This window comes from Limanda limanda, chromosome 17, assembly GCF_963576545.1.
Source record: "Limanda limanda chromosome 17, fLimLim1.1, whole genome shotgun sequence".
In the NCBI taxonomy this organism is placed as follows: Eukaryota; Metazoa; Chordata; class Actinopteri; order Pleuronectiformes; family Pleuronectidae; genus Limanda; species Limanda limanda.
Genome location: NC_083652.1, coordinates 4,746,450 through 4,771,371, shown reverse-complemented (window position 1 = coordinate 4,771,371; position 24,922 = coordinate 4,746,450). Strand labels below are relative to the sequence as shown.

The 24,922-nt window shown below is 40.8% G+C and overlaps 1 protein-coding gene across 1 annotated transcript in view; it reads left to right on the top strand.

Moving 5' to 3' along the window:
• The window catches only part of grin2ca (glutamate receptor, ionotropic, N-methyl D-aspartate 2Ca), a 53,311-nt gene extending 29,251 nt beyond the window's left edge, over positions 1-24,060 (top strand). Inside the window, exons 5-12 of the mRNA XM_061090277.1 lie at positions 10,796-10,964; positions 12,932-13,085; positions 13,381-13,506; positions 16,421-16,650; positions 19,228-19,388; positions 19,517-19,704; positions 20,964-21,196; positions 22,438-24,060. Coding sequence (XP_060946260.1) covers positions 10,796-10,964; positions 12,932-13,085; positions 13,381-13,506; positions 16,421-16,650; positions 19,228-19,388; positions 19,517-19,704; positions 20,964-21,196; positions 22,438-24,060 — 2,884 coding nt within the window. The remainder of the gene's footprint in view (positions 1-10,795; positions 10,965-12,931; positions 13,086-13,380; positions 13,507-16,420; positions 16,651-19,227; positions 19,389-19,516; positions 19,705-20,963; positions 21,197-22,437) is intronic.
• The last annotated feature ends 862 nt before the right edge of the window (positions 24,061-24,922 follow it).

Below are 24,922 nucleotides of genomic sequence, written 5' to 3'. Positions count from 1 at the left end.
ACGTGCCGGCAGCCGATTTTGTTCTCACCATCATGCGTGTGTTTGTGAATAAGAATCATTCTAAATCGACAGGCGTGAGTCCGCTCTCTGTAATTAGCATACTTTCATGCCTCTATTTCTCCATATAAGGACATCCGTTTGTTAAGTGAAGTTGAAGTTATAAGAGAGAAAAATAATTTCACAGAAGAAATTGCAACAATTGTGCCTGAGGTGGAATCCACAAAAGGAACAGCCCCTGGTTATGCTGTTTTTTTCTTGTGTGGAGCTGAGTGTGATGAACAAGGAACTAAGCTACCAGTGCCTCCAGTTTACAGCTACTTAGCCAAAAGACAAAACTTGATAACAAGTAAAGTTAACTTAACTGTCTTACTTATATACAAACATGAGCTACTAATGTAATAAGTAATGGCATAAAGGATTAGGGGCGACACTACAGTTGAATACAGTCAATTATAGGCCAATAAACAATTTAATGAAAGCAAAAACTGTTACATTTCAATATGGATATTCGTATATGCTTTATTGTAAACTAAATGTACAATCTCAACCGGTATAGTTTGAAGTTGAAGTTATTATGAAAATAAAGATGAAAGGGCATCAAGTTTATGGTAATTTAATACATTTGGTGAATGCATTTGTAAATTCAATTATTGTTGACTTTTTTTCAGAGTTTTAACATATTATGCATGAAATGGGATTGGGCCTTAGCTTCCATAGTCCGAGGTAATGTCCATATTTGATAATATGAAAAGGCAGTGGTGCATATGTCCACATACGAGTTGTAACTGAAGTTAGTGTGTGAGCTAATGTTAAATAGTGTTGTGTAAAATATTTGCAACACATACCACTGTGGCAGGAAGCTGAAGAGATGTCAGAACAGATGTGAGCTGCTACATGAACTGTGATGACTAATGGCTCCTGGACTGTTATGCATATTTTTCTCCATCAAAATCTTTAGAGTCTAACTACACACTGTTAAAAATTTTAAATGTACAATCAGCTTGTGTTCCTCCAGGCTTTCGACTTTACTTTCACAGTAAACAGACAACTGCATCATAAGATTTATATGAAATACTACTTTACTATTGTGCTATCTTTATTCTAACATTTCTACTTTAAATAATACTCACTAAACATTAAGCATTACTCTTCCTACAGTGAAGATCACGTTTACCTTGATCCAGAACTGTATTTCATTTTTTGTTTGATTATGAATTAGAGTTTAATGTGCAATAAAATTCTCTATGAAACTCTATTTGACTGCTCATTATTCTAAGGAGCACATCTGGTCAAAAGTTACAGAGGCAACGTGCACTGTATTGTAATCATACAAGAACACGATGAACGATGATCTATGATTAATCACAGACCTTTAACATTTTATTTTGGTTTTAATAAAATCAATCACTAATAGTCAGTGTTGGGGAGTAACGGAATACATGTAACGGCGTTACGTATTTAGAATACAAATTATGAGTAACTGTATTCCGTTACAGTTACAAATTAAATAGATGGTATTCAGAATACAGTTACATTGTTGAAATCAGTGGATTACATGACGGTACTTCTCTGTTTCACGAGTTTAATCACTGTCTCGTAAATCCACCGGAGGCAAAGCCCCCAGGAAGCAGCTGGAGACCAGGGCTGCCGTATGAGCGCCCGGGACCCCGGCGGCGTGAAGAAGCCTCACCGCGACCGGCTCGGGACCGAGGCTCTGAGAGAGTTCCGTCGCTACCAGAAATCTACGGAGCTGCTGATCCGCAAGCTGCCCTTCCTGCGCCTGATGAGAGAAGACCGACCTGCGCTCCCAGAGCTCTGCTGTCATGGCTCTGCAGGAGGCCAGCGAGGCACGCCGGGTTCACACCGGACGCTGAAGCGACGCTAAAATAATATCACCCGTTGACCCAGTAGTATAAAAGCATATAGTCACTTCTTGCTCCAACATTAACTGCAACAGCGTCCCAATTTAATGTCATCCATCTTCAAGAACTTCTCCGCTGTTTGCTCCATTCAATGTCGGGTGTGGAGGGTAAATTACGTATTCTCCGCCACCCCCCCCTCTCTTTTTATCTTTATGACTGCTTGTGTGTCTGTATGGAGGGGCAGAGGGGGGCATTTAATAATGTGATCGGTCAAATTGGTAAATTTAAAACTCCAGGACAACATAAGGGGAATACAAACTATGGGATGCATGCTTATAAATCATATAAAATATGTCATCAATATCGTTTAAAATCATTTTTCAGTGTGTTTCCTGGAGCGATACGCTCGCGTCAAGCTCAAACTAAAATAGACTCGACGCCGAAACGATCGTAGCACGGCGCGAGGCAGCCTTGGCACAGGGGGGGGTCCTTCAGCCTCTGGTGGGACCGGCACAGAGGTGGGAGTGGATGGGAGCCGGACATCCAGCGGCCCGCAGCATCGGTGGAGAGAGAGTTTAAACTGCTGCTGCTCCCCTGACTATAAAAACGCCGCAATCATACACTTAAAAAATGCAATACAAACCGGAAGTATTCCAAGTATTCAGAATACGTTACTCAGATAAGTTAATGTAATGGAATACGTTACAGATTACATTTTTGTGCATGTATTCTGTATTCTGTAACGGAATACGTTTTCAAAGTATCCTTCCCAACACTGCTAATAGTTAGGGTATGTGAGTTAATACTTTCCCTATGTGTCTAATGACAACATCTTATGTCTGAAAACATTAATTCATAGAAGTGTTCTGTTTGATTTATAATCACGAAAGGAGTTAATATGCAAACACTTCTGTACACACATGTAGTTTGAGGGAGATTGTACAATGTAGACTGAAGTTACAGCAATTGTCTGTGTCATGGCGACTCATTGAAACTTGACTCTACGCCACTAACATGGTGTTTGAAGAATAGTCCCAGTTTCCATGAAACTTCATCCTCGATGTCTTGAGGCCCTTCTGACAAAGTTTGACATGGTTGTGGTCAATGGACGAGGAGTACATCAAAGTGTAAGATGTGCAAAACGCAAGATATCTCCTGTTGCCACCAGGGGGTGCTTTTGACACCATGTCACGGTCACACTTAGTGACGAAAAGTCACAATTTGAGTTAGTTTTATCTCCCAAGGAGTCAAGATGACACTCATTGAATTTGAAGTTGATCTGATGAAAGCTCAGGAGGAGTTTGTTAAAATACAAAACGTGTAAAATGGCCAAAATTGCAGACTTCCTGATGCTTCAATCGAATTCGTGGCGGGCCTTTTTTTTCTGTCCAGGCATGATAAACGTGTGTACCGAATATCTTGAAGAACGGTTAAACCAGATGGAGTTGCTATTTGGGGGCGCTGTTGAGCCATTTTGCCAAAACCATTTCCAATAACTCCAGAATACGTACATTTTCCACAGGCCTGATGCGCCAACAAAGTTTGGTGATTTTTCGAGTATGTTCATGCTGTCAAAAATGTGATTCATTTGCCTGAATAATCAAACGTAAAGCAATGTCTGTGCTCAGGCCCTAACTAAACATACCAGAAAGTTGTAGACTTGAAAATACATCAGTGTAATTCCATGATTACAAGTCCTGAGTAATACCATCGAGGAGGTGTGGTTACTGACCTTTACCACAGCCAGCCACAAGAGGGGGTGATCAAGACACTGTGGCTTCACTTTTGGGAGTAGTCTTGTCATCCATCTTTATTTATAGTCTGGTATCAAGCAATGAGTCAAATCATCGTCTTTCTGACTGATGAATTGACATTGTGACTTCCAGAATAAAAACTATGTAGAGCCAATAATTATGATCATATTTAAATGATAAAACTGTAGGTAAACACTCATAGGTGCGATATTGTCATAAATAATTTAAGTGGTTGAGGAATAGTCTGTCTGTGATTACACATCAGTGATTATCTGCCGTTGACAAACTGTGCATGGATCATCTCAACTCAAAGAAACCATCTTCATGTCACTGTACAGTCCCACATGCACTCTCACATGTTAACATGCTCAGCCTAATTGATTTTCTATCCAACTTGAGAGTGCCATTAGGTAGGAGATTAAGAGGCTCTTCCCGTGCCATTAGCCCAGGCATGGCTTCTTATCACTCAATGAGGTGAGCTACTCATTAGGCTGCTTGACCAGGGTGCAATATCCCAGGAATCAACCTGTGACCCAATCAAGAAAATATATGTGCTGCTTGGTAGGGTATCAATTACATGGGGCGATTAGGCCATGTCATCAATCCCGAGCACCTGCATACTGATATGGGTTTTCATTAGTGGGGGAGAGAGACACCGGCCATTATCCATTACTGACAATGGTGTTAACGAGATGAAGGGAGCGGAAGATGAAGATGGCGTTGCTCCTGTGTTATGGAGCGCTGCAGTGCTTTACTGCTCATGCTGACCAAATCATCCTGCCAGTGTAAGAAGAGCATAATTCCCCTTGTTGAACACTGGAACATTTTCTTACCTGAAAAGTCTGAAGGTCCAGACCAAACGAGTTGGGTGTGAAAGCTCCCTCGGGCTGAATCGATTGATTCCTTTTTATTAATTCCTATTCTTTGGGTTGTATTTATGAGCAACTGAATATTTACATATTCATTTACAAAATGTCAAAAAAAACAAGAAAATACCTTTTAAAAACCAGCAGATCCAAACCTGATATCTTTAAATGCAGTACACCATTTGTTATGAAATAAACAAAGCAAAGCAGGATCCCTCACATTTGAGAAATTTGAACGAATGAATGATGTTAATTTATGCTGGATTAGTAAATATTAAAATTAATGGCCTTCTTGAAATTCCTGTTGATTAATATCAACCTAATATTTTAAATGAAATGTTTTAGTTAAGTATATATTTTCAGAACAAATTTGTCATCACCAGACCCTTTAAAAATTACGTCAGACATATTTTCTGTAGAACAATCATTTTGTGCTGCCCGACAAATTCACCTCTAGGCAGTATAGTTACAGTGAAGCTAAGAATGGTGCTCCCAAATGCTCCATGCAGAGTCACCTTTCGTCTTCTGAATCTCCTCCAGCCTCTGACGTTCCCTCAACATGCCCATGCCTCAGATCCTCATCACTGCTTCCTCGATGGAGTGAGCGTTCATGCAGGTTTTTCCATTTCAATCCTTCAACGCCTTGGCCCTACGTCCAGCTTGCCCGGCACGCCATCTGTGCTCTTCCCTCATTTGTCCTCAGAGAGAGCTGACAAATAGGCTCCAGTGTCTGCCTCACATTTGATGCAAGTGGCCTGAAGGAAGCAGTTAACACAAGCTCTTCCCTTTGAGTCAGACATATTCTCCAGTGGGATCAGAAAAATCTCAAGCCCGGCTCCTCACTGTCTTTGAGCTGCAGGCAGCCGGTCGTCTCTCAGAGCACATGTAGATTAATTCAGATGTATTGACCTGGGAAGATGATGTCATATTTGCGGTCAATGAGAGTTCCCTGGAGGCTCGGGTAAGCTGCAATTTTACTCATCGAAGGATTCGGAAGCGAACATATCTGAACTTTAATAAGAAAAGACTGTTGCACCAGACTTAATCTGTACTTTTCAAACTTATCAAGGTCAATGAGGTTGAAATATTTAATTAAAATTTAGTCTGAAGATAGAGTAAACAAACTCGGGGGTAATTGTGAGCAGCACAAATGTATTTTCTGCTCTTCTTTAATTATCCTGCAAGCCCTCAAATTTATTTTGTGACCCCCTTGTGGAGTATGAAGTTGAGAACTTCCAGTTTAGTAAACAGTTTGCATATCAAATATCTGTTCAAATTCAGATCTGCAGGATTTGTTAAATGGAGCGAGACGTCTACTTCTCAGGCTGTATATTGATTCAAGCTGATGATGCAGATAGAGTTTTTCATGGAAAATCACATCGTGAAGCTTTACAACTTGTTTAAGAGGCAAATATTTTGAGGGAGTTTTCTTAAGATGAGATACAGATATCTACATATGCACAGATGGCCTCTGATGGCTGAGCAAAATAACACTCACTGAAATAACTGTCCGGTACATTCTGGTGCCTGCCACCATTCATAAAATAGCTTGAAAAACATTATTCAAACGTGTCCACATTTTGAATATATTATCAAATACCCAAATTTCCAAAGGCCCATTTTAATGCAGTTGGCAACCCACTGAGGGCTTAGCCTTTAACAGTGGCAGATGGTGAGACCGGGGATGTTGGGACCACTGTGTTTACTCGTCGTCTGCTGTGGCAGCCTCGTTTTCATTTGTTTCTGTTCGACGTAGCTCAGGTCTGTCATGCGCTATGGAGGCGTGACCATTTTGGTTCTTTGCTGACAGATACCACACCTTTCCACCAAGTTTCAGGCTAACCTGTTCTGTAGTCGTTGCATAATCCTGCTCACTAAAGAACAAATAAAGGCAAATTACTTCCTTAGCGGATATGATATCTACAGTATTGCAGCAGTCACATAGTATTAATCACAAATATGATGCTGTGGGTAGATAAACAATGCAATTAAATGCTACACTGTTTTTAAATAAAATAGAAAAAGAAAATAGAGACTAGGGACAGACCTACAGTTATAATGTGTGATCAATATCCAATGTTGGTGATATAATACTCTGCAACAAACTGTTAAGTTAATGTGGGGTTAATGTGTCTAAAGCCACACAAACCTTTTAAATTTCTTGACAGAGGCCCCCCCCTCATCTGACACACAGGAGCATAATTGTGGTGGCGGTTGACACAGCAACGCATATATTTTCCTGATTTGTTCAAAGGTTGATCGCTGGGATATTGCACCCTGGCCACTCAGCCTAATGAGTAGCTCACCTCATTGAGTGATAAAAAGCCATGTCTCCTACTGAAAGTGCTCCATTGTTTGACCAGCAGATAGTGGAGGGATGGTTTGGTTAAAGGCACTAAAGAAAGTCAAAGAATGTGATTCTCAGAGCGGTTTGCTTTGAGCAGGTGAGAAAGGGTTCGGTGAAACTGGCAAATGATGGTGTTGTCTCTAACCCATAGATTATTGAAGTTGACTTAAATACAAAAGTGAAAAGTCTTGAAAGCAGTCAGTTTCTATAGAAGTCTATAAAAATATGCTTCTACTTCTCACTTAATTTATAACGTCAGTCGTCTTTTTTTGGTTTCAAACTCTAGCTTCAGGTCTTCTTCAATACAACATGATGTTCACTTGGTAAATTGGGGTAATTAAGGTGATCTGCAGGTTGCAGGTGTGGCTGGGATGCAGTGTCGCTGTTGCTTGACTTGATGGATGAGACTAATGAATGCGATTGGTTAGGCCTTAGCTACAGTCAATGATGAAGGTTGGTAAACTGCTGAAATGAATCACTGGCCAGGTGTGAGACGGAAGCAGCCTAGGGGGCAGGGAGGAGGTCTATTTGGCTGGAGACTCGTTTGCTCTGTTCCTGTTTCCTTGAGCTGTGATTTTTTTTCCATCTGGGGAATCGGGGACAGTAGACGTGTATGCATCTTCCACATGGTAGGGTATTTGATGGATTGATAGAAAGCTCTGGCAGAAAGCCAGGTTAAGGTCTGCTGACATGACCATGAAATAGAGGTAGGCAATATGACCTAAAATTTATGTGACAATATTTTTCACTTTTTGGATGGTGATGGCATTATATCACAGTATTACTTTATTTTTAAGGTTTGGAAGGATAAGCCTGACCCGTCTAATGGTATCTTTCAATCTCTTGTCATATATGACTTGGCAGCAGTAAACCATGCCTTTGACACTGGTGTGTTTTGCGACATGCTCAACTCCCCGAGTGGTCCCCGCGCTGGTTTTGGCCCGAGTGAGGGTTGCCTCCTCATATTCAAGGATTCTGAGGTGTTGGATGGGCTATCTACCTGATTTTTAACAATGCACATGTCTGCAATGAGTTTTAACAAGTTATAGCCATGCATGTCAGGTACAGAGGAACACAAACTCAGTTGGGCTTGGAAAGAGAACTGAATAGCCTTCCACTCAGATTTTCCCTCAGACTTGGACATGTTTAGACAAAAAAATGCGACCCAAGCTGCACTTTAAGATAATTTTTTGTTTTAATTTATTTATCCCACACACATGCACAAACATGCACAGACATACTCATGCAATTGAGGGAAATTAGTCCTCTGCTTTTATCCCATCTGGTGTCACCTTGCTCAGGGGCACTAGACAGGGTAGGGAGAATAGTCTTTTTGATTTTTTTTGGACAGATCCAGGTTCGTCTTTTGTTGTTATTCCATCCAGGTAAGTTTTTGTTGAAACTCCGTGGAGTCGAACCGTGGAGTCGAACCAGCATCAAACCAGAGACCTTTTTCTGCCAGTAGTCCAAGTTTCTGCCACTAGTCCACCGCCTCTAGACGTCTAGAAGTCTAGACGTTTACTTTTGACGCTTTAATTGATCAGTTGTGCTGCACCCTTTTTACCACGAATTTTGCATGAAGGCTCAATTGATATAGCAATTATGTTTTACTTAATATAATTATGCTGATGATTTATCACAGTATTTCACAGTCCATGTCGTGATGCACTATCACACTTGTGACAGAGTTGATGAAGTCATGCTACGTCCGCAGTGTCTGATGACGGCATGTTAACAGCACGTGTGAATCTCCTTTGGTACGATTATAGAGAGGCAAACACTGTTTCACAGTAACGTGTCCAGGATGACACCATCTGCTGTTCACAAGCATCAAAACCCCCCACTAGTTTCTTCTCATCACTCTTTGTGCCGCGCATATGCAGCCATGTCTCAGTGAAGAACCCATACTGCTCCCCTGATATACAGACTGTCACATAGTCAACACACCAAGCTCATCCATGCTATTTGGCAGTGACATAGCATTTCACACAATGTAAGGAGGAGGAAGAGGGTTTATTCTTTCTCCCCCTTGCTCTCCGTTTAGCTCCATGCATCCCCCGAGCTTGTGAATTGGGGGTCCGATACAGGACATGTAAAGATGTCTTCCTGCGTTAATTAAGCTGAATCAAATCTGCTTCACAGATTCAAAATGGAAAATGCTATTTAATCATGGAGTCTTTAACTTGCGTGTGCCATGTCGATGTTTTAACTGCTCAATTACTTCAGGTAATGTTTGAAAGTCTGGCAGTATCCTGTCCAAATAAAAATCCAGCACAGAGTTCCACTCCTGTCAGCCACTGTTTGGTGGTGATTAATTTATGTCAGATTTGTTTTGTGCCACCCAGCTGTCCGTCCATCTGTCGGGGCTGTGACATAATGCACAAGCCTGTGGAGTAGCTCCTACTCTCCCAACTGCAATCACCCCCCCATACACACAAAAAAAAACACATATACACACACACGCACTCACACTTAACTTGACGTCAGAGACCCAGCCTCGATATGGTAGAGATGACTGGTTTTCTTCTCTACCTGCTTTCATTTACTCTCAGCCGAACATTCTTATAAGAATAAGTTGCAACCAGAATGTCACCCTGTAAAGCATATACCTCCATAAAGGCTTAAAAGTCCCCTTATGAAACCACTTTAAAATCTGCTGAATCCAAATTTAAGTTCCCTTAATATGTCAGATTTTCACATCAGGATCCATGAATTACTCTGTAGGAAATGGGTGAAACTGTCAAAGAAAATGTATCACAATGTTAAAGAAAGTGTCAAACCCAACCCAAGATGTAATGACTTCTTTCTTGACCAATTCCCCATCTTTCCACCAAGTGTGTGAGCAATGACTCCTGGAGCAGCACAAACACTTTTGTGACAGGAATGTCATATGAAGTTGAGTTCTCTCGTCTCTAGAATTTCCTGATGGTTACGGTACAGGCGCCCAGTGCTGAGACAGCCAGGGCTGAAGCACCAGTGTCTAACTAGTGCTCTGGTCCCGTGCCATTCGGAAAATACTGGCACAGCCAACTGACTAAGCCAGCGGTATAAACAATTTGTGTGTGAAACAGCCAGGGCTGAAGCAGCCGTGTCAGAGGACATGGAGGAGAAGGAAAGGATGGGGGACATCTCCGAATGGTAGACGATGCGGTAATTAGGGTACAGCTTCAACAGAGATTAATTAATGCAGCTTGCAAAATTCCAACTCATGAGCGGTGGCTGGTGGTTGCTGGTCGCACCTTTGATCACAGTGTTAACTTTTCAAATACATATAGATCTCAGAACATAAAGATGTCCCAAACAACTGTCTCTACTTAAGCATTGGTCTTGCAAGGTCTAAGACTGTTTGAAACACTATGAGCCATGTTCAAACCACCATAGATTTTTTTCACTAATGTTTTTCCTCAAAGAACAGTATAATAATTTAATTTACAACTCAAAACACATTTTAGTTAGCAGTATCTCTTAATGAGTGTATTGTTATAATAGATTGATTATGTATAAAAAATAGAATCAAGTACAAAGCTGAGAAAATAAGACACAATGAAGTGGAATTATAGCTCATCTAAGCCAGTGCTCACTGCTGTGCTGCTGTATTGTATTAGATAATATCACGTGCTTTTTCGATTATTACAGTTCTGCTATGAACTTGTGGCTCCTGTTCAAGGTTATTCTTCCTCCCTTCTACAGATATCAGCCCTAAACATCTAAATACGCACCACATAGAGCTGTTTTCTTATTTCAAGCCTAAAACCTTTCTGTATTACCCAAATCATTTATTGGATATAATAGATTTTTCCTCAAATTGATAACATATAATGAGGGTTTAATAGCATCATTTATAACAATGACAACTGAGCAGCCGAGAACAACAGAAACCTGGTGTTAAGAAAGGCCAGTTCTTAAAGAGACAGAGCAGAAATGGCATCACATCACATCCTCAGTTATATTCTCTCTGTCTTTCAGCATTGTGGGTCACACCGAGCCATACAAAAAATTGTGCTGTAAGGGCTTCTGCATAGACATCCTGAAGAAGCTGTCCCGCACCATAAAGTTCTCCTATGACCTCTACCTGGTCACCAACGGCAAGCACGGCAAACTGGTCCGAGGCATTTGGAACGGGATGATCGGAGAGGTAAGGCTGGAAGAAGGGGGGGTGGGGGGGTTACATGGCAGCAGTACCGCTTCATTCAGGAGGTACACAACAGTGACAAGAGCATGAATTAGGTCAAATGTCCATGTTCTGGTTCTCATCAGCCCAAAGAGAAAAATTCTCACTGTCAAGACATACACACATCCGCTATATACCAGAGGGAAAATGAGGAGGGTAGTTGTAGTGATGTAACAAGTGCTTAAGTCTAAAGGTTATTTGAAAGTTTCAAATTAGCTCTATTACAGCTATTTCAGTGGCCTTGCATGTGAAAAGCTGAATATGCTGAACTGAATTTGACCAGACACTTTCCTTATTAGCAAACCAAGGAAAATATTCTGTTAAGTGCATTAGAGTAGAAAACTATTTTTTAAATAATTTCTGAAATCTGAGTTTTTGAAGGGTGTTTAATATTGCATTGCTCCTGTTAAAAATAGGTCCGAAATACAGTGTTACGCTTTCATAACGATGTCTCATGCAGGAGATGATTTTTATGAAGAATGGTCACAATCTGGATGAGACTCATGAAACCAGATATGCTGTATCAGATGCTTCTGATAATACAGAATCACAAACATATTGTTTTACTATGTGGGTTTTTCCTTGGCTGTTGACATTGTAACTTTAATCCCTCTTTAATTCCCTTGAGGGAAAAAGGACAAATTGTGACTTTTTCAGTTGGCTGAACAAGCCAGTTGTTTTTTTCCACCTAATGCAGATGTAGGTTGTTTTGTGAAATATAAGGTTAAAAAAGCTCAAAAAAAGCCCAAACTCTGTGGTAAAGCGAGCTCCTCTTCCTACAACCGATTATTTGACCAACTCCAGTGTTAAATTTAAGAAACATGAATTAAAATAAAAGTTGGAACCTTTACTTTGAAAATAAATAAAAGAAAAACCTCAAACCCTAGTCTTATCTTGCAAGGCCAAACATTCCCCTTAAATTCAACCTGCATTAAATCACACATACTCAAATAAATCAGTTCCTAAATATCCCTGATTATTTTCATAAACGCCAACAAATGCTTTACCACAAAATGTTTGAAAAAGCGATAAAATCAATTCCTGGGTCAACCTCTTTGTCTGGATCCACACCAAAAGGATCCATGTTCCAATCGCTCACCAAGTGTCATGGATGTCTGATCAGCAGTTTTTGCGTAATCCTGCTAACAAACAAACAAATGGACCAGGGTGCAAATAAAGCCTCCTTTGGCGGAGGTAAAAAAGAAAAGCAATTTATAGTCAAGATTAATGACCTCATGAAGGTAAGGTCACTGTGCAGCACGAACAGTACAAAAAGGAGGAGTAGGCATCCCAGTGAATAATCTCCACTGCCAGATTGCTCCTCTTCAGGAGTTGGAGAATACAACCTTATCTACTTTTTCTCTGACTTTCTTTCAAAAACAGCAGAAGGCTATAGTGCTCAATGAGGCATCAGCCTCTATAGGGGAGTTTATAGCTTGTGAGTGTCTGGACTGTAAATCTACCAGCTCCTCCATCAGCATGTTAAACACTGATGTGGTGGGACTGAAAATTCAAGGAAAGGGAGTCACAGAGCGGTTTGATCTGTGCTGGTGGAACACTGCTCAAACATCAGCAAAAAATAGCATCACATTCTGTTCAGTCAGACCATCAGTGACCTTTAGCCTTCAGTGATCAGTTCCACTTTCTGCCTTATGCAACAGCCATTATGTTGCACTATATTAGTATATTATGGTATAGACTACAATGCTGTGTAATGGATTAAAGATGGATTAGATGGCAGATCCTGCTTTACAAGCAATCGTCTGTCTGGCGGTTTTGTGAGTCTGTCCTGACAGTAAATCACCCTCAGAGTGTGTTGACTTCACTGATGGATGAGATTTATCTTACAGGTCAGCAGCAGATATCCAGTATAATGTCAGGCAGTCACACATTACAATAACCCCACTCTACTGGCTCTTCTCCCCCCACAGGTGTTCTACAAGCGGGCGGACATGGCCATCGGCTCGCTGACCATTAACGAGGAGCGCTCGGAGATCATCGACTTCTCTGTGCCGTTTGTGGAGACCGGAATCAGCGTGATGGTCGCCAGAAGTAATGGGACGGTCTCACCATCTGCCTTTTTAGGTGAGCAACTCGTGTGCGCTTGACATGAATGCATTTTTTTTTTCGAAAATATTTATTTTGTTATTGTTTTTTTGTACCATGTACTTTTTTATTCAACATTATTCTATATTTTTAATATGTTGGATGGAATAAGGCTCCTGTCAAAGCTGATGCAGTGACACAACTTCATGATATTTGTAATAAAACTTGTCTTTGTTCTAGTTTGCACAGTTTTTCTTGAAGTTGAGTTGACATTTGAATCTTGAGCGTCTTGATCTTCTGACCCGACTTTCCCCCGTCTCCTCCTTCCCTGCAGAACCATACAGTCCGGCGGTTTGGGTGATGATGTTCGTCATGTGTCTCACCGTCGTGGCCATCACAGTGTTTGTGTTTGAATACTGCAGTCCAGTTGGGTACAACCGCAGCCTGGTCAGTGCCAAAGGTGAGTCTCGCCTCGCTCCTCCGTCCATCCGCTTATCCTCCCTTTACAAGCACAACACCACAGAAGAAGAAGAGGCTGTACACAAATCCTTTATGTGATGAGAAGGGATTGGTTCATCATATATTGATTAATTTGTAGAGAAGGCAAAAATTATTCAAACAAAAAGCAGAACGACACCTGTCTTTTCAAAGCAAACAGAAGCTTTGCATGGGAAGTTAAGGAATACCAATAACTATATTATTATATATATTATATTTAGGGCTGGGCAACGATTAAAAGTTTTAATCGCGATTAATCGCATGATTTCCCTGATTAATCACGATTAATCGCATTTGTATACGCAAAATCCAATAATGAATTGAAAAGGAGTGTATAGCGCAATTTTATTTTCAATGTTCTGCCATATGAACGAAAGTGCCATAACATTTGTTGTGCAAACACTTTCAACATCAGCATTTAATACAGTTGCAGTTAAATAAAATATTCAGTGTAAATCTCAACTAAACAATGTTATCAAAGCAAATACAAAATTAAAGGTCAATGCCACTGCCAGGGCATTAATGTTATCCTCTTCGTTATGAAAAATGTATACTCCTCCCTGCGTCTAACGTAGTCTGCCGAAGCCTCGCTCCGCTCACTGTTTTGTTGAGTGATTTGCTGATATCAACTGTGTGTTTCGCATTTAGGTGATATTTTAGACTGGAAGTGCTCCGGTGATAAGAAAATTCACCTTGGCAGTGGCTACAAATTACTTTGGTTCTGTCGACTCCGACGTCTGGAAGAACTTTAAAATGAAAATGGCCATGTAAAAGCTCCGTACCGACTTTCACAAAATAAAAGCCTGACTTTCACAATAAAACAATAAATAATCAAACCTGAGTTAATGCGATATAAAATAATTAATCGAGTTATTAATCACTTGAGTTAACTCGATTAAAACGAGTTAACTTGCCCAGCCCTAATTATATTATATATATAAATACAAAACAGAAGATGAAATGGAAGGTGAAGTGGACTCCCAAGTATCACAGCTTGGGTTTTCCTTTTAGTCCTTCAACTTTTCCCTGTTTGGCTTTTATTTTTAGCAACATTGTCTATATGAGTAGAGAATAATTTTTTCATACCAACATATTGGACCCGAACACACAAGATACACCATGTGATTTGATCCCACTGGCATGATGGTGAATGAATAATGCAGCGAATATATACATTGTAATGCATCACAAGTCGTCCCTTAAATTTTGCAATAATGCTGAAAAAAGTATGGTGGCCCTGAGAGCTCAACACACTCCAACACATGCACTGACAACACTTGCAACACTACCAACTACTCTCAGCAGATTTGTTTACACGGGACACGCTTGCTGTTGCCATGGTTTGTGACTCGTACAGTTGTAAGTTGAATTTGGCTGTCCCTCAGTGTTGGTGGAAAATCAGATGAAGTGTTTTTGCTTACTTTTCCACTTACTTTTTGTGATAGTATGATTCATATATTCTTGCAGATACATGTGCAATTAACCTAGTGATAGCCTCTTACTTATTATAAGCCTGCAAATAGTGATGCGAGTATTCTCAATGTGTTTTCTTAGTGCAGCGCATGTGTTGTCAAATTGAGTTCTTAAGTTGCAGTGCATTGAGCTCTGAGGGCCACAGTACAAGAGAAGCAAATCAAAGTTGTACTAAGACGTAATTTATTCATTTTAAGATTGGCATCCCGACTTCATACAAAGAGGAGCAATAAACAATGGACTGGAGGGGCTTTACAGAACATGGGAAAATCTAAACCTATTTACAGTAGCCACATATCAGATCAATTCCTGGAAAATGATATACTGATACTGCAGGTTTATCTTGGGGCCGTGTGGTCTATAAAATATATTTTAATGGGTGAGATGAAGCCAGAGGGGCTCTGCACTCATGGCTCAGATCTTTGTTAGACTCATTGCATTCATTGCATTACAAGGACATTAAATCAACTGATTTAGTTTAGTCTTATCACTGAGATTTCATTCAGCAGCTGCTTCACTGTAATTATGTGTTATTTGTTATTTCATGAGACAATCTGCTGACATTTGATTTCAAGCTGAGGACGCAAGAGCTATTTACTATGTTGGGAACGCTGACATTTTCTGATTTGCACTGAAAATCTACCCCAGGTCACCTGCATGTGGATCTAATTTTGTACCACATATCGACTTGCGCTGACTGGCTCTGGGACACATTGATCGTTTGTCAAAATTACAGCGGCTCGACTCACTGACACAGCAGTGACAGAGACGCCTCAGTTCGGTCCAACCTTAGTCACATATCTACACTTAAACATGTACAAAATACAAACAAAAGGCAAGACAGGGTGACAAGAATGGGATGTTTTATGTCTCATGCATTAATTAGAACATATCAGGTTTAAAGGGAAATTGCCAAGAAAAGATGAGTGATGTCCGTGTTATACCAATCACATGTTTTCCTTTTGCGTGTCTGTGTCCAGCTGTATTCTCACATTGGCTAACTTGGACAATCGCTAGATATTTTACTCGGGGGCTGGCAGGAAATCTTATGGCAAATGTCAGAAGCAATTCACTCAGACATTAAGGTTGTCACATACATCCCTCTTGAAAATTTCAGAGAAATGTTCAGACTTAAGTGCATGTCTGAAAGCAGTTAGACAAACAATGGTACCACAAAAACCTGGATGGTTAATCAAGGCATGTTTTTCCCCAGGTGAGAGTAAGCATCCCAAAACCCATTCAAAGAGTTTTACTTGTCTAAATGAATTGAGGGTCAGTTGAAAAAACTACTTTGGAAAAGTCAACCAGTCATGGAAGACAATTCAAAAACTGGACAATGGGGATTTTGCCTTTATTATTGTCTACCATACACTAACTGTCAATTTTGACTTCATGCTCCTCAGAACCCGGAGGTCCCACCTTCACGATTGGGAAGTCAGTGTGGTTGCTGTGGGGAATCGTCTTCAACAACTCGGTGCCAATTGAGAATCCCAAGGGCACCACCAGCAAGATCATGGTCCTGGTCTGGGCTTTCTTTGCCGTAATCTTCCTGGCTTCCTACACAGCCAACCTGGCAGCCTTCATGATCCAGGAGCAATACATCGACACTGTCTCTGGACTGAGTGACAAAAAGGTACAGAGTTTTGTCACAGCTGTCAACATTCTGTTGCGTGTGTTTGTGTAGCTTGTGATGTACAGTTCAGGAAAAACATGGAGATGTCTTTTCTAGATTGGGCTATGGATGGCAAAGATCCAGAAATGGTAAATTGTCTGCTATTACACTTTTCTCTCTTTAAATAGATCATAATTGTCCGGCCCTGGCAGCCCCCCCAAAATTGAATAATTATACCGGCATTATACTGCAACACTTAAGGCTATTTTGTTTATTCCCTTACACTATAATACATTAGCTAAATATGTACATAATCAAAGGTTACAGGTAAACTACATTATTAGTTTAGTAAATTAGTATTAATAGTGCTGCTATATGAGATGAACACTCCATTAAAGTCATTTTTTGGGTCTTAACACTATAAAAAGCAGATTAACAGTAAAACTGACCTTTCATTTACCTTCAACATGACACAAAAGTTATGAATTTGGATACCCAGTCCACAACTGGTTAGTTAACATTTGTAAACTTTGACTGGACCAAGCCATCTGTTCCATCAAACGATTGAGCTATCGGTTCTGTTGGACCCTGCTTTTAAGAACAACTACAAAAGAGTTCAGTGTTGAAATTAAATAACATCCCCAGACTCTTAAGACTGTGAAAAGACTATGAATGTAACACACAAGAGGATTTTCTGGGGCAGACAGTGATTATAATTTCTGGTATCTTTTGCATATTTTTCTGGCCTGAGGACATGTTTTATACGAATATTGACAAGTAAATCCAAGTTAAACCGTCAGCACAAGAAATGAATTGCAGACTCTTTGCTCTGCAGGCGACTGAAAGGATTAGGGAGGCATTTGAGGAAAAGACCAAGCTCATTTTGATTCTGGCAGCCATTTACACTTCTTGTCTCATTATACATTGAAGATGTATGAAGAAAAAGAGGCAGAGCTGTTTCAACAGTAAGTCCATAGATTATTGAGGAGCATCCTGCGTGGCAGCCTGCTGGGAATGGAAGGTTGGATTGCTGTTTGTCCAACTGTGCTGAACCCCTCAGGTTAAATAAATGTAAATGAGGAACAAGATGGAGCCATAGAAAGTGACCTTGTATCAGAGGAGAGAGTGATGGAAACGACTCTTAGGAGGCAGCTCTGTGTTAAGGCAGATGATTGCCTCATCCTCACAGAGCAGACACTTATCAAGAAAGTCCTTGGGACAGGGTAACACATCATGTTGACTCTGACATCGCCCAACATTTGTCAGCGACACACTAAATCTCTGTCTATCAGTAAGCTGTTTGGAGGAAATGTTTTAGTGACACGATGTCAAAATTAAACCAGGTAGCTCAATCTACCTCACTGTCCTCACCAACAGCATAGGCTATTTGCTGAAACAACCAATGTTGACATTTTCCTTGTGAGGAACCTCTTGTTGTCTTGCAGATAGTCGCCGTTCCTTGTGAGACACCAAGGTTAAAATTGCAGGATGTCTATAGCACTGCACAATCTTTCAAATGTGAGGTGGTAGCACACATTCAAAGTGTCTTGGCACCACAAATATGCATCCAATAATAAGCATTTCTTTCAACCATGACCCCAATCTATTATTTCACCAACACAAATCATGTTAATTGTCTAAATCGAGTCATTAGTCATAATTTCAGAGTACGGTATCCTTTCTCTGCAGAGCAGTCGAGAAATCTCAGCATTGATTTTTCCTTTCGTTCCGTCTAGGCACTGTGCCATAGTTTTATAATGACTATAATGACTATGAGGAAAACCTTGATTGTATTCTGTATTTTGTCATTCTATTCCCAAGTTCTTTGTAGTGTCTTTCCTTTGTAGTCCTTGACTGTAAAAACTGCTACTTCTGTCTGTTCTTTAGAAGAACCCATGATTTTATGTCATGGAGGAGGAAGTCGCCTGTTTCCTCAGACTGTGAAAGGACAAACTTGTGATTTTAGGTCTATACATATACACTTGACCTTGATAGATTGCTCACAGTTTGATAACAAAGTGCCTGCCTAAGGTTAATGAAAAAGTGCAATTGTGTCGGTACTTCCTCCCTGTGCCACTTCCTGTCCCCACAGCTAATTAAATGCATGTAGTGCTGCCAAAAGCACAATTATAAAATGAGGAGTTCATTTAGTATTGCAGACAAGAAAAAGGATGAAGGGAACTCGGATCCCTTTGGACACAGAGTTCATTACTGATTGTCAGGTCTTTGAATCGTCGTGTTAGATGTGTAAATTAACAGAGCAAGAGGGCGCTTCTAACTAGCATGAAAGCCCTTGAGTGCTGAGACAGAAATCACAAAACAACCAATGAGGTGAATGTCATTGTATTTGAAGCTCAGCGCTTTTATACTGGGCGAAGAGGATGACACATTTAAATGACAAAACAAACAACCATCAGGGTATTAGAAGAAACTGAATTCAATCATATGCTCATGCCAATGTCTCTAAAATGATAAAAACTATATCGTTCATTCATTTTAGAAGGAAATAAAATACTATTTCTATTCTCCAGTGTGCAAAGAATCAATATCAGGGATCATTTTTGTCTTCATCAATCCTTACTCTTCCTCTCTTGACAGTTTCAAAAGCCACAGGAGCAGTACCCTCCATTCCGCTTTGGTACGGTCCCAAATGGCAGCACCGAGCGTAACATAAGGAGTAACTACCCTGAGATGCACTCCCACATGGTCAAATACAACCAGAAGGGAGTAGAGGATGCCCTTAACAGCCTCAAAACAGGGTAGGTGTCTGCCAAGCGATGTAATATATATTATATACTGTACATACAGCAGAACTGAAAAAGTGAAGCAGAGCCAAATGGTTAAATGAAGGCCATTTGAGTGAAGGTTTGTTTCTTGACTGTTCCAGGAAACTGGATGCCTTTATCTACGATGCTGCGGTGCTGAATTACATGGCTGGCAAAGATGAGGGCTGCAAGCTGGTGACCATTGGCAGTGGCAAAGTGTTTGCTACTACTGGTTACGGCATTGCCCTGCAGAAGGATTCACGCTGGAAACGACCCATCGACCTGGCTCTGCTCCAGTTCTTAGCTGATGGTAATTTCTTATATGCGTATGCACACAGTGCGCATGTTGAATTTCAAAGATTATCACCAATAATTTGAGAATAATAGCTTTAGCTCCTTCTACATAAACCTTAATAGTATAAACGAATATGAGGAGACATTTTACTGCCATTAGGAAAGAGAACATAAGGTGGAATTGGATATGAAAACAAAGTACACTATATCATTGTAGTCAAAGTTATTTAAATGACAAACTTATCATAAATGTGTGTCCATAAAACTTATAGTTTCCAGAGGTGCTTTAAGCTGAGGCCATTATTCTGTTAACCTGAGCTCCTCCGGCAGGTTGTTTTGAAGCCTCTGGCAGAAGCCTGATCATCTGCTGCAGCAGTATGCAATAAATTGGAAGAGGGATTATACAGATATGTCAGACTGAAAGTGCGAACACTAAGTGCTGTGAAATCGAATCTTTCATCTTAATTATGGCGCCTATAGTGTTCTGAGATATGAAGTAATCGGATGAATTAGCAGGTTATAAATTATTTCATGTGCCCAACTGCTACGTTTGTTATTGGCAAAGCAGAAATGATATCTTGGTTGCTGGTGGCATAAAGGCCCTGATTACCTGAGGAAGGAGCCTTACAAGGGAATATGACAAGTATTTGAAGATCTACAACATAATTGAAAACAGCAATAACATAATTTTTTTCCATATTTCTGGTTAACTTGTGAGTTATTTTGATTTATCTTAAACTATCTATTAAAGAGTTTTACTGGCAAGAAACTGCTGCTGACTTAGAATAAGATAATAAAAGATCGTCAGGGTCTGTGTAAGGGTTATCAGTTCAACACTGAATTAGATTTTTTCAAATGTTCTTTTTTTTGTTTGTTTGAACAATTTAAAATTAGGATTGTGGAAAGGTTTTTTCCCAATTTTCCATTGTTTTAATGTTGGATCGAAGGGAGAAATAGAAAATTGGAAAGTTTTCATTTCTATTTGTGTAATTGGCTGCCTGAAAGGGCGGTATCTACTAACTGGTTGGTGGGGGGCTGCCTGTACTGCCCATCAAACATTTTCAGACAAATGTAAAAAAATGTTTAGCATCACACAGATCTATCAGGGTCCATTTTGCTGAATCACAACAGACTAACTAATCTTTTGAGTAGTTGTTTTATGGGTCCTGATTATTTGAGAATCTCGGGTTGGAAAGTGTTTCATTATTCACTTAAATGTCCAAGAATTAAACTGTTTGCAACTAACACTTGTATTTCTGTGCTGCTCGCTCTCAGGTGACACACAGAAGCTCCAGACCGTCTGGCTCACGGGCATCTGTCGCAATGAGAAGAAAGAGGTGATGAGCAGTAAGCTGGACATTGACAACATGGCAGGGGTCTTCTACATGCTCCTGGTGGCCATGGGCCTGAGTCTGCTGGTTTTTGCATGGGAACACCTGCTGTACTGGAAACTACGTCATTCGATCCGCAAATCAGAAGAGCTCGACTTCCTCCTGGCTATCAGCAGAGTAAGTTTCATTCACATGAGAAAAACTGCAGGCTGCAAAGATTAGTATGGATTCTGGGGAGCCGGCATTTATGTTAGGAAGGAACAAATTCCTATATCGATATATGTACCAATATGCATATGAGGAAAATTTGGCAATGATTCCTAAGATTTCGTATCAATCTCTTCTGACAATAATTTAATTGAGACTATTTATTTTACAGTTTAACCATAAACATAACATACAAACTCTAAACGTATACTCAACTGTATATATAACAACATTTTGATAACTGAGCAAATTAACCAAAACTTTTTTTTCACAAATATAAACATAGATGCACATCTTTTCTGCAATGTTTCTTCTGTTAAATGAATGCTTTCATATTAACAAATATTATGCCAAATCTAAATTATTCCTGCATGATGACTTAGTGGTAACTGCAGCAACATGGACAATACAACATGTGTGGATTAGAGCTCCATTCATAGCACCCACTCAATCTTGCATGCTCTATAGATATTTTAATATTAAAGTAATCTAAATGCCACACGAGCAACAAAGCACTTTGTACAGAAAGAAGTGTTGGATAATGTAACAGTAACATAACTGACGGCTTGCTGCATGAGCAAATGCAGGTATAAAGCTCACTGACTCTTTCAGTTATCCTTCAAACTGCAGCTTCAGAAATATCAGTATATAATTGTTAACACTGAGGGACAACGATATTAAAGAATATTCTAAAATAAAATTACTTGAAAGCAATAAAAGGATTTCATGGATAGTTGCTGAAATATTGTGATGGCCGTGCTGCCTGACAAATTGAATTTAAATTGCCCCATTAAAACACCCTGATCAGTATGTCAACAGTAGTCAGAGTTCAGATTAAGTATTCCGAACAGATACAGCATTTGAAAGTAATATAAAGGCGGTGGGATAAAAAAAGAGAAACTAACATGGTAAGTGCAGGATCAGCAACTCATGTATATGCTGAAGCCGTTTTTTCGAAGATCAAGATTTGTGCAAACAACATTTTCCAAATCAAACATAAAACTACCACAAACAACAATAAATCTGTATCTGGTATAATGGCTTTCTGTTCTGCTGTTTCATTAGAAATTTTAAAGTAACAGACCATGATAAATCACAGAAACTGTAGCAAAACAAGACTGAAAGCATTTGGGTGTTTCATAGATTGTTTGGGTTGACTCTGGTATCAATCACTCCAAGGTTTTAAAAGTCACTGTTTCATCTGTCTGCAGGGCATCTACAGCTGCTTCAGTGGAGTAGAGCACACCGACCACAATGGAAGCATGCAGAGTCCAGACATCACCACCAACTATTCACAAGCCAATATGCTAAAGATGCTACAGACAGCGAAGGACATGGTGTCCTCTGCCAGAGTGGAGAACTCTCTAGACAACGCTACAAAAACATTGGAGAACTGGAGCAGGCGGGGGGCCGACAATGTGCGGGCTGGCCTTCCACCCAGAGTGACAGCCACCGACATGAACCACAGCCATCTACCCTACATCTCAAGCATCACTGACAACCACTCACCATACCCCCAGAGGGCCCTCACACCTACGTTCCCAATTCATTATGGGGACACCTCCACCCAGCCCCTAATCGAAAATCCCCGCGTGGTGACTCGGCCCACCCCACTCCGCTACACACTACCAGCACGCAGTAGTCAGCACGTCGTAGAGAGAACTCTGCCCATCTCCAGCCTCAGCAGTCCTCACATCGCAATGAGGGACCCTGCTCCCTCCGGTTCAGCTAACCCCTACCACAGCAGCAGGCTGTATGTGGAGAACCAGCCACGGCACCCACCGTCCCCTTTTGTTCCTTACAGGGAGTTTCAGGTCCCCGATATCTACGTGGAGCACAAAGGGCCACTGAGGAGGAAGTTTAGCTACCCTCCTGACTGTGTGAGCCGCAGGAGGAGGTCCCATACCTATGTGTTTGATGCTGCAGACCCCAGAGTGAGAGGTGACTATGATGAACCTCGATCCTGCCTTGCTGAATTAAGGGCCAACCACCTCTTGAACAACCATGCTCCTGATGCTGCTGCCATTTCCTGCACTGCAAGACACTATCCTGGCAGCAGCATCAGCTGCAACTCCTGTATGAAGTCGTATCTGGAGCCCGAAATGGATGATGTACCACTCCTGGGGAAGGACAAACTCAACCGCCGCGCCTCATTTCTCAGAGCCACATGGGGCAATGACAGGATCCATCAGGTGGATGAAACAAAGCCCTCAACATCCACATCTCCCTCTACCCGCGGAGACATGCCTGACCTGTTTCCACGGGTGGTTGTGGCCAACCCAAAACCCCACAAGCTATACAGCAGTCTCGGGCACAACCTGTCCTGCTACCCCTTGGCTGCTGAGCCTGCGTACTTGGACCCCGCCCACATGGGATCCTATCCCTATAAGCAAAAGCTCAAGTACTGTGACTCCACTCGGCTGCCCTCGTACAGGGAAGCTATCCTGCAGAATGCCGCTGCCCTGCGCCGCTCCTCTTCCACAGTGGTGCACAGACACTACTCAACCTACCTGAACTCATACACAGACTTACCAGTGTATGTGGGGCCACTGGCCCAGGGACCATCCCAGTTGTATGATGGTTCCAAGGACATGTGCCACATGTTTCCTTGTACAAGCCACCGCCCTGAAAATGCAGCAATGCTGCCTCGTATGAGTGACAGACAGGTGGTTTACCACAACAATATGTTTGGGGCCTATGATGGCACAGGAAAGAGAGAGGATCCAGGTCTTGGAAGCAGAGAGCGGAGGCAGGTGCTGGTGGCACGGAGAGTTAACAGTCCCTATGTGCCAAAGCCCTGGGGCAGGGTATCCAGCCTGGAGTCGGAGGTCTGATCCACCATCCCCACTGGACTTCTACTCAGCTCTCATAGTGAGACCCTCTAAGGAGGGGTATGCCTGGGGCTTCTCCCCTCAGCCTCTGGTTAAAGCAAAAATCTAACTCTACACCAATAGTGTATTTGAGAGTGCTGACTCCCAATTATGAGTGCAATAAAATCCTAGGCAGCGAAATGTATAGGAGAAGACACTGACAAGCAAATTTAATCCTTGGACTTTGTTAGCCAAACTTATAATAGTGAAAAAAAAGAAAAGACAATGTTGGAAAGTATTTAATAATTAATAATTTAATCTATTGATAGTTATTTAAAGGATTTTTAAATGATGTGTTGGTGTGTGAAGAATTCTGGGAGACATTATACTGTAGCCTCTCAGTCTGAGTACAACTTGAGACTTTTTCTTTTTTCAACAGAGATAAATTATTCAGATAATTTATTCATCAAACAACTCACTTATTTTCTGTGAATTTTCTAGCTCCTTGACCTTGGGTGCAAAGTTGATTATGGGGCTTCATTGGTCATTAATGTAATTTGAGTGGGATTTTAAAAAAGGGAAAACCATTGTAAAAGAGTATCATGTGTATTTCCATTGTTACGCTACCCTTTATTAATAAAGAACAAGGTCAACACAAGGACCTTTTGGAATCACCAGTCCTCTCAATCTGTAAGTGAAACACTTTGTGCAGTTATAATGAAATGAATCTGACTCTGCTTTTCTCATGCTCTGTTGTACAGACAATTTATTATTTCAATCTGCCAAACATAGACTATATAAAGATGGATGACACGTCTCCACTTCCTCCCGCTGTCCAGAACTGAAGCCAAAATATCTCAGACACAAGTGCGTCTTACATTTATGA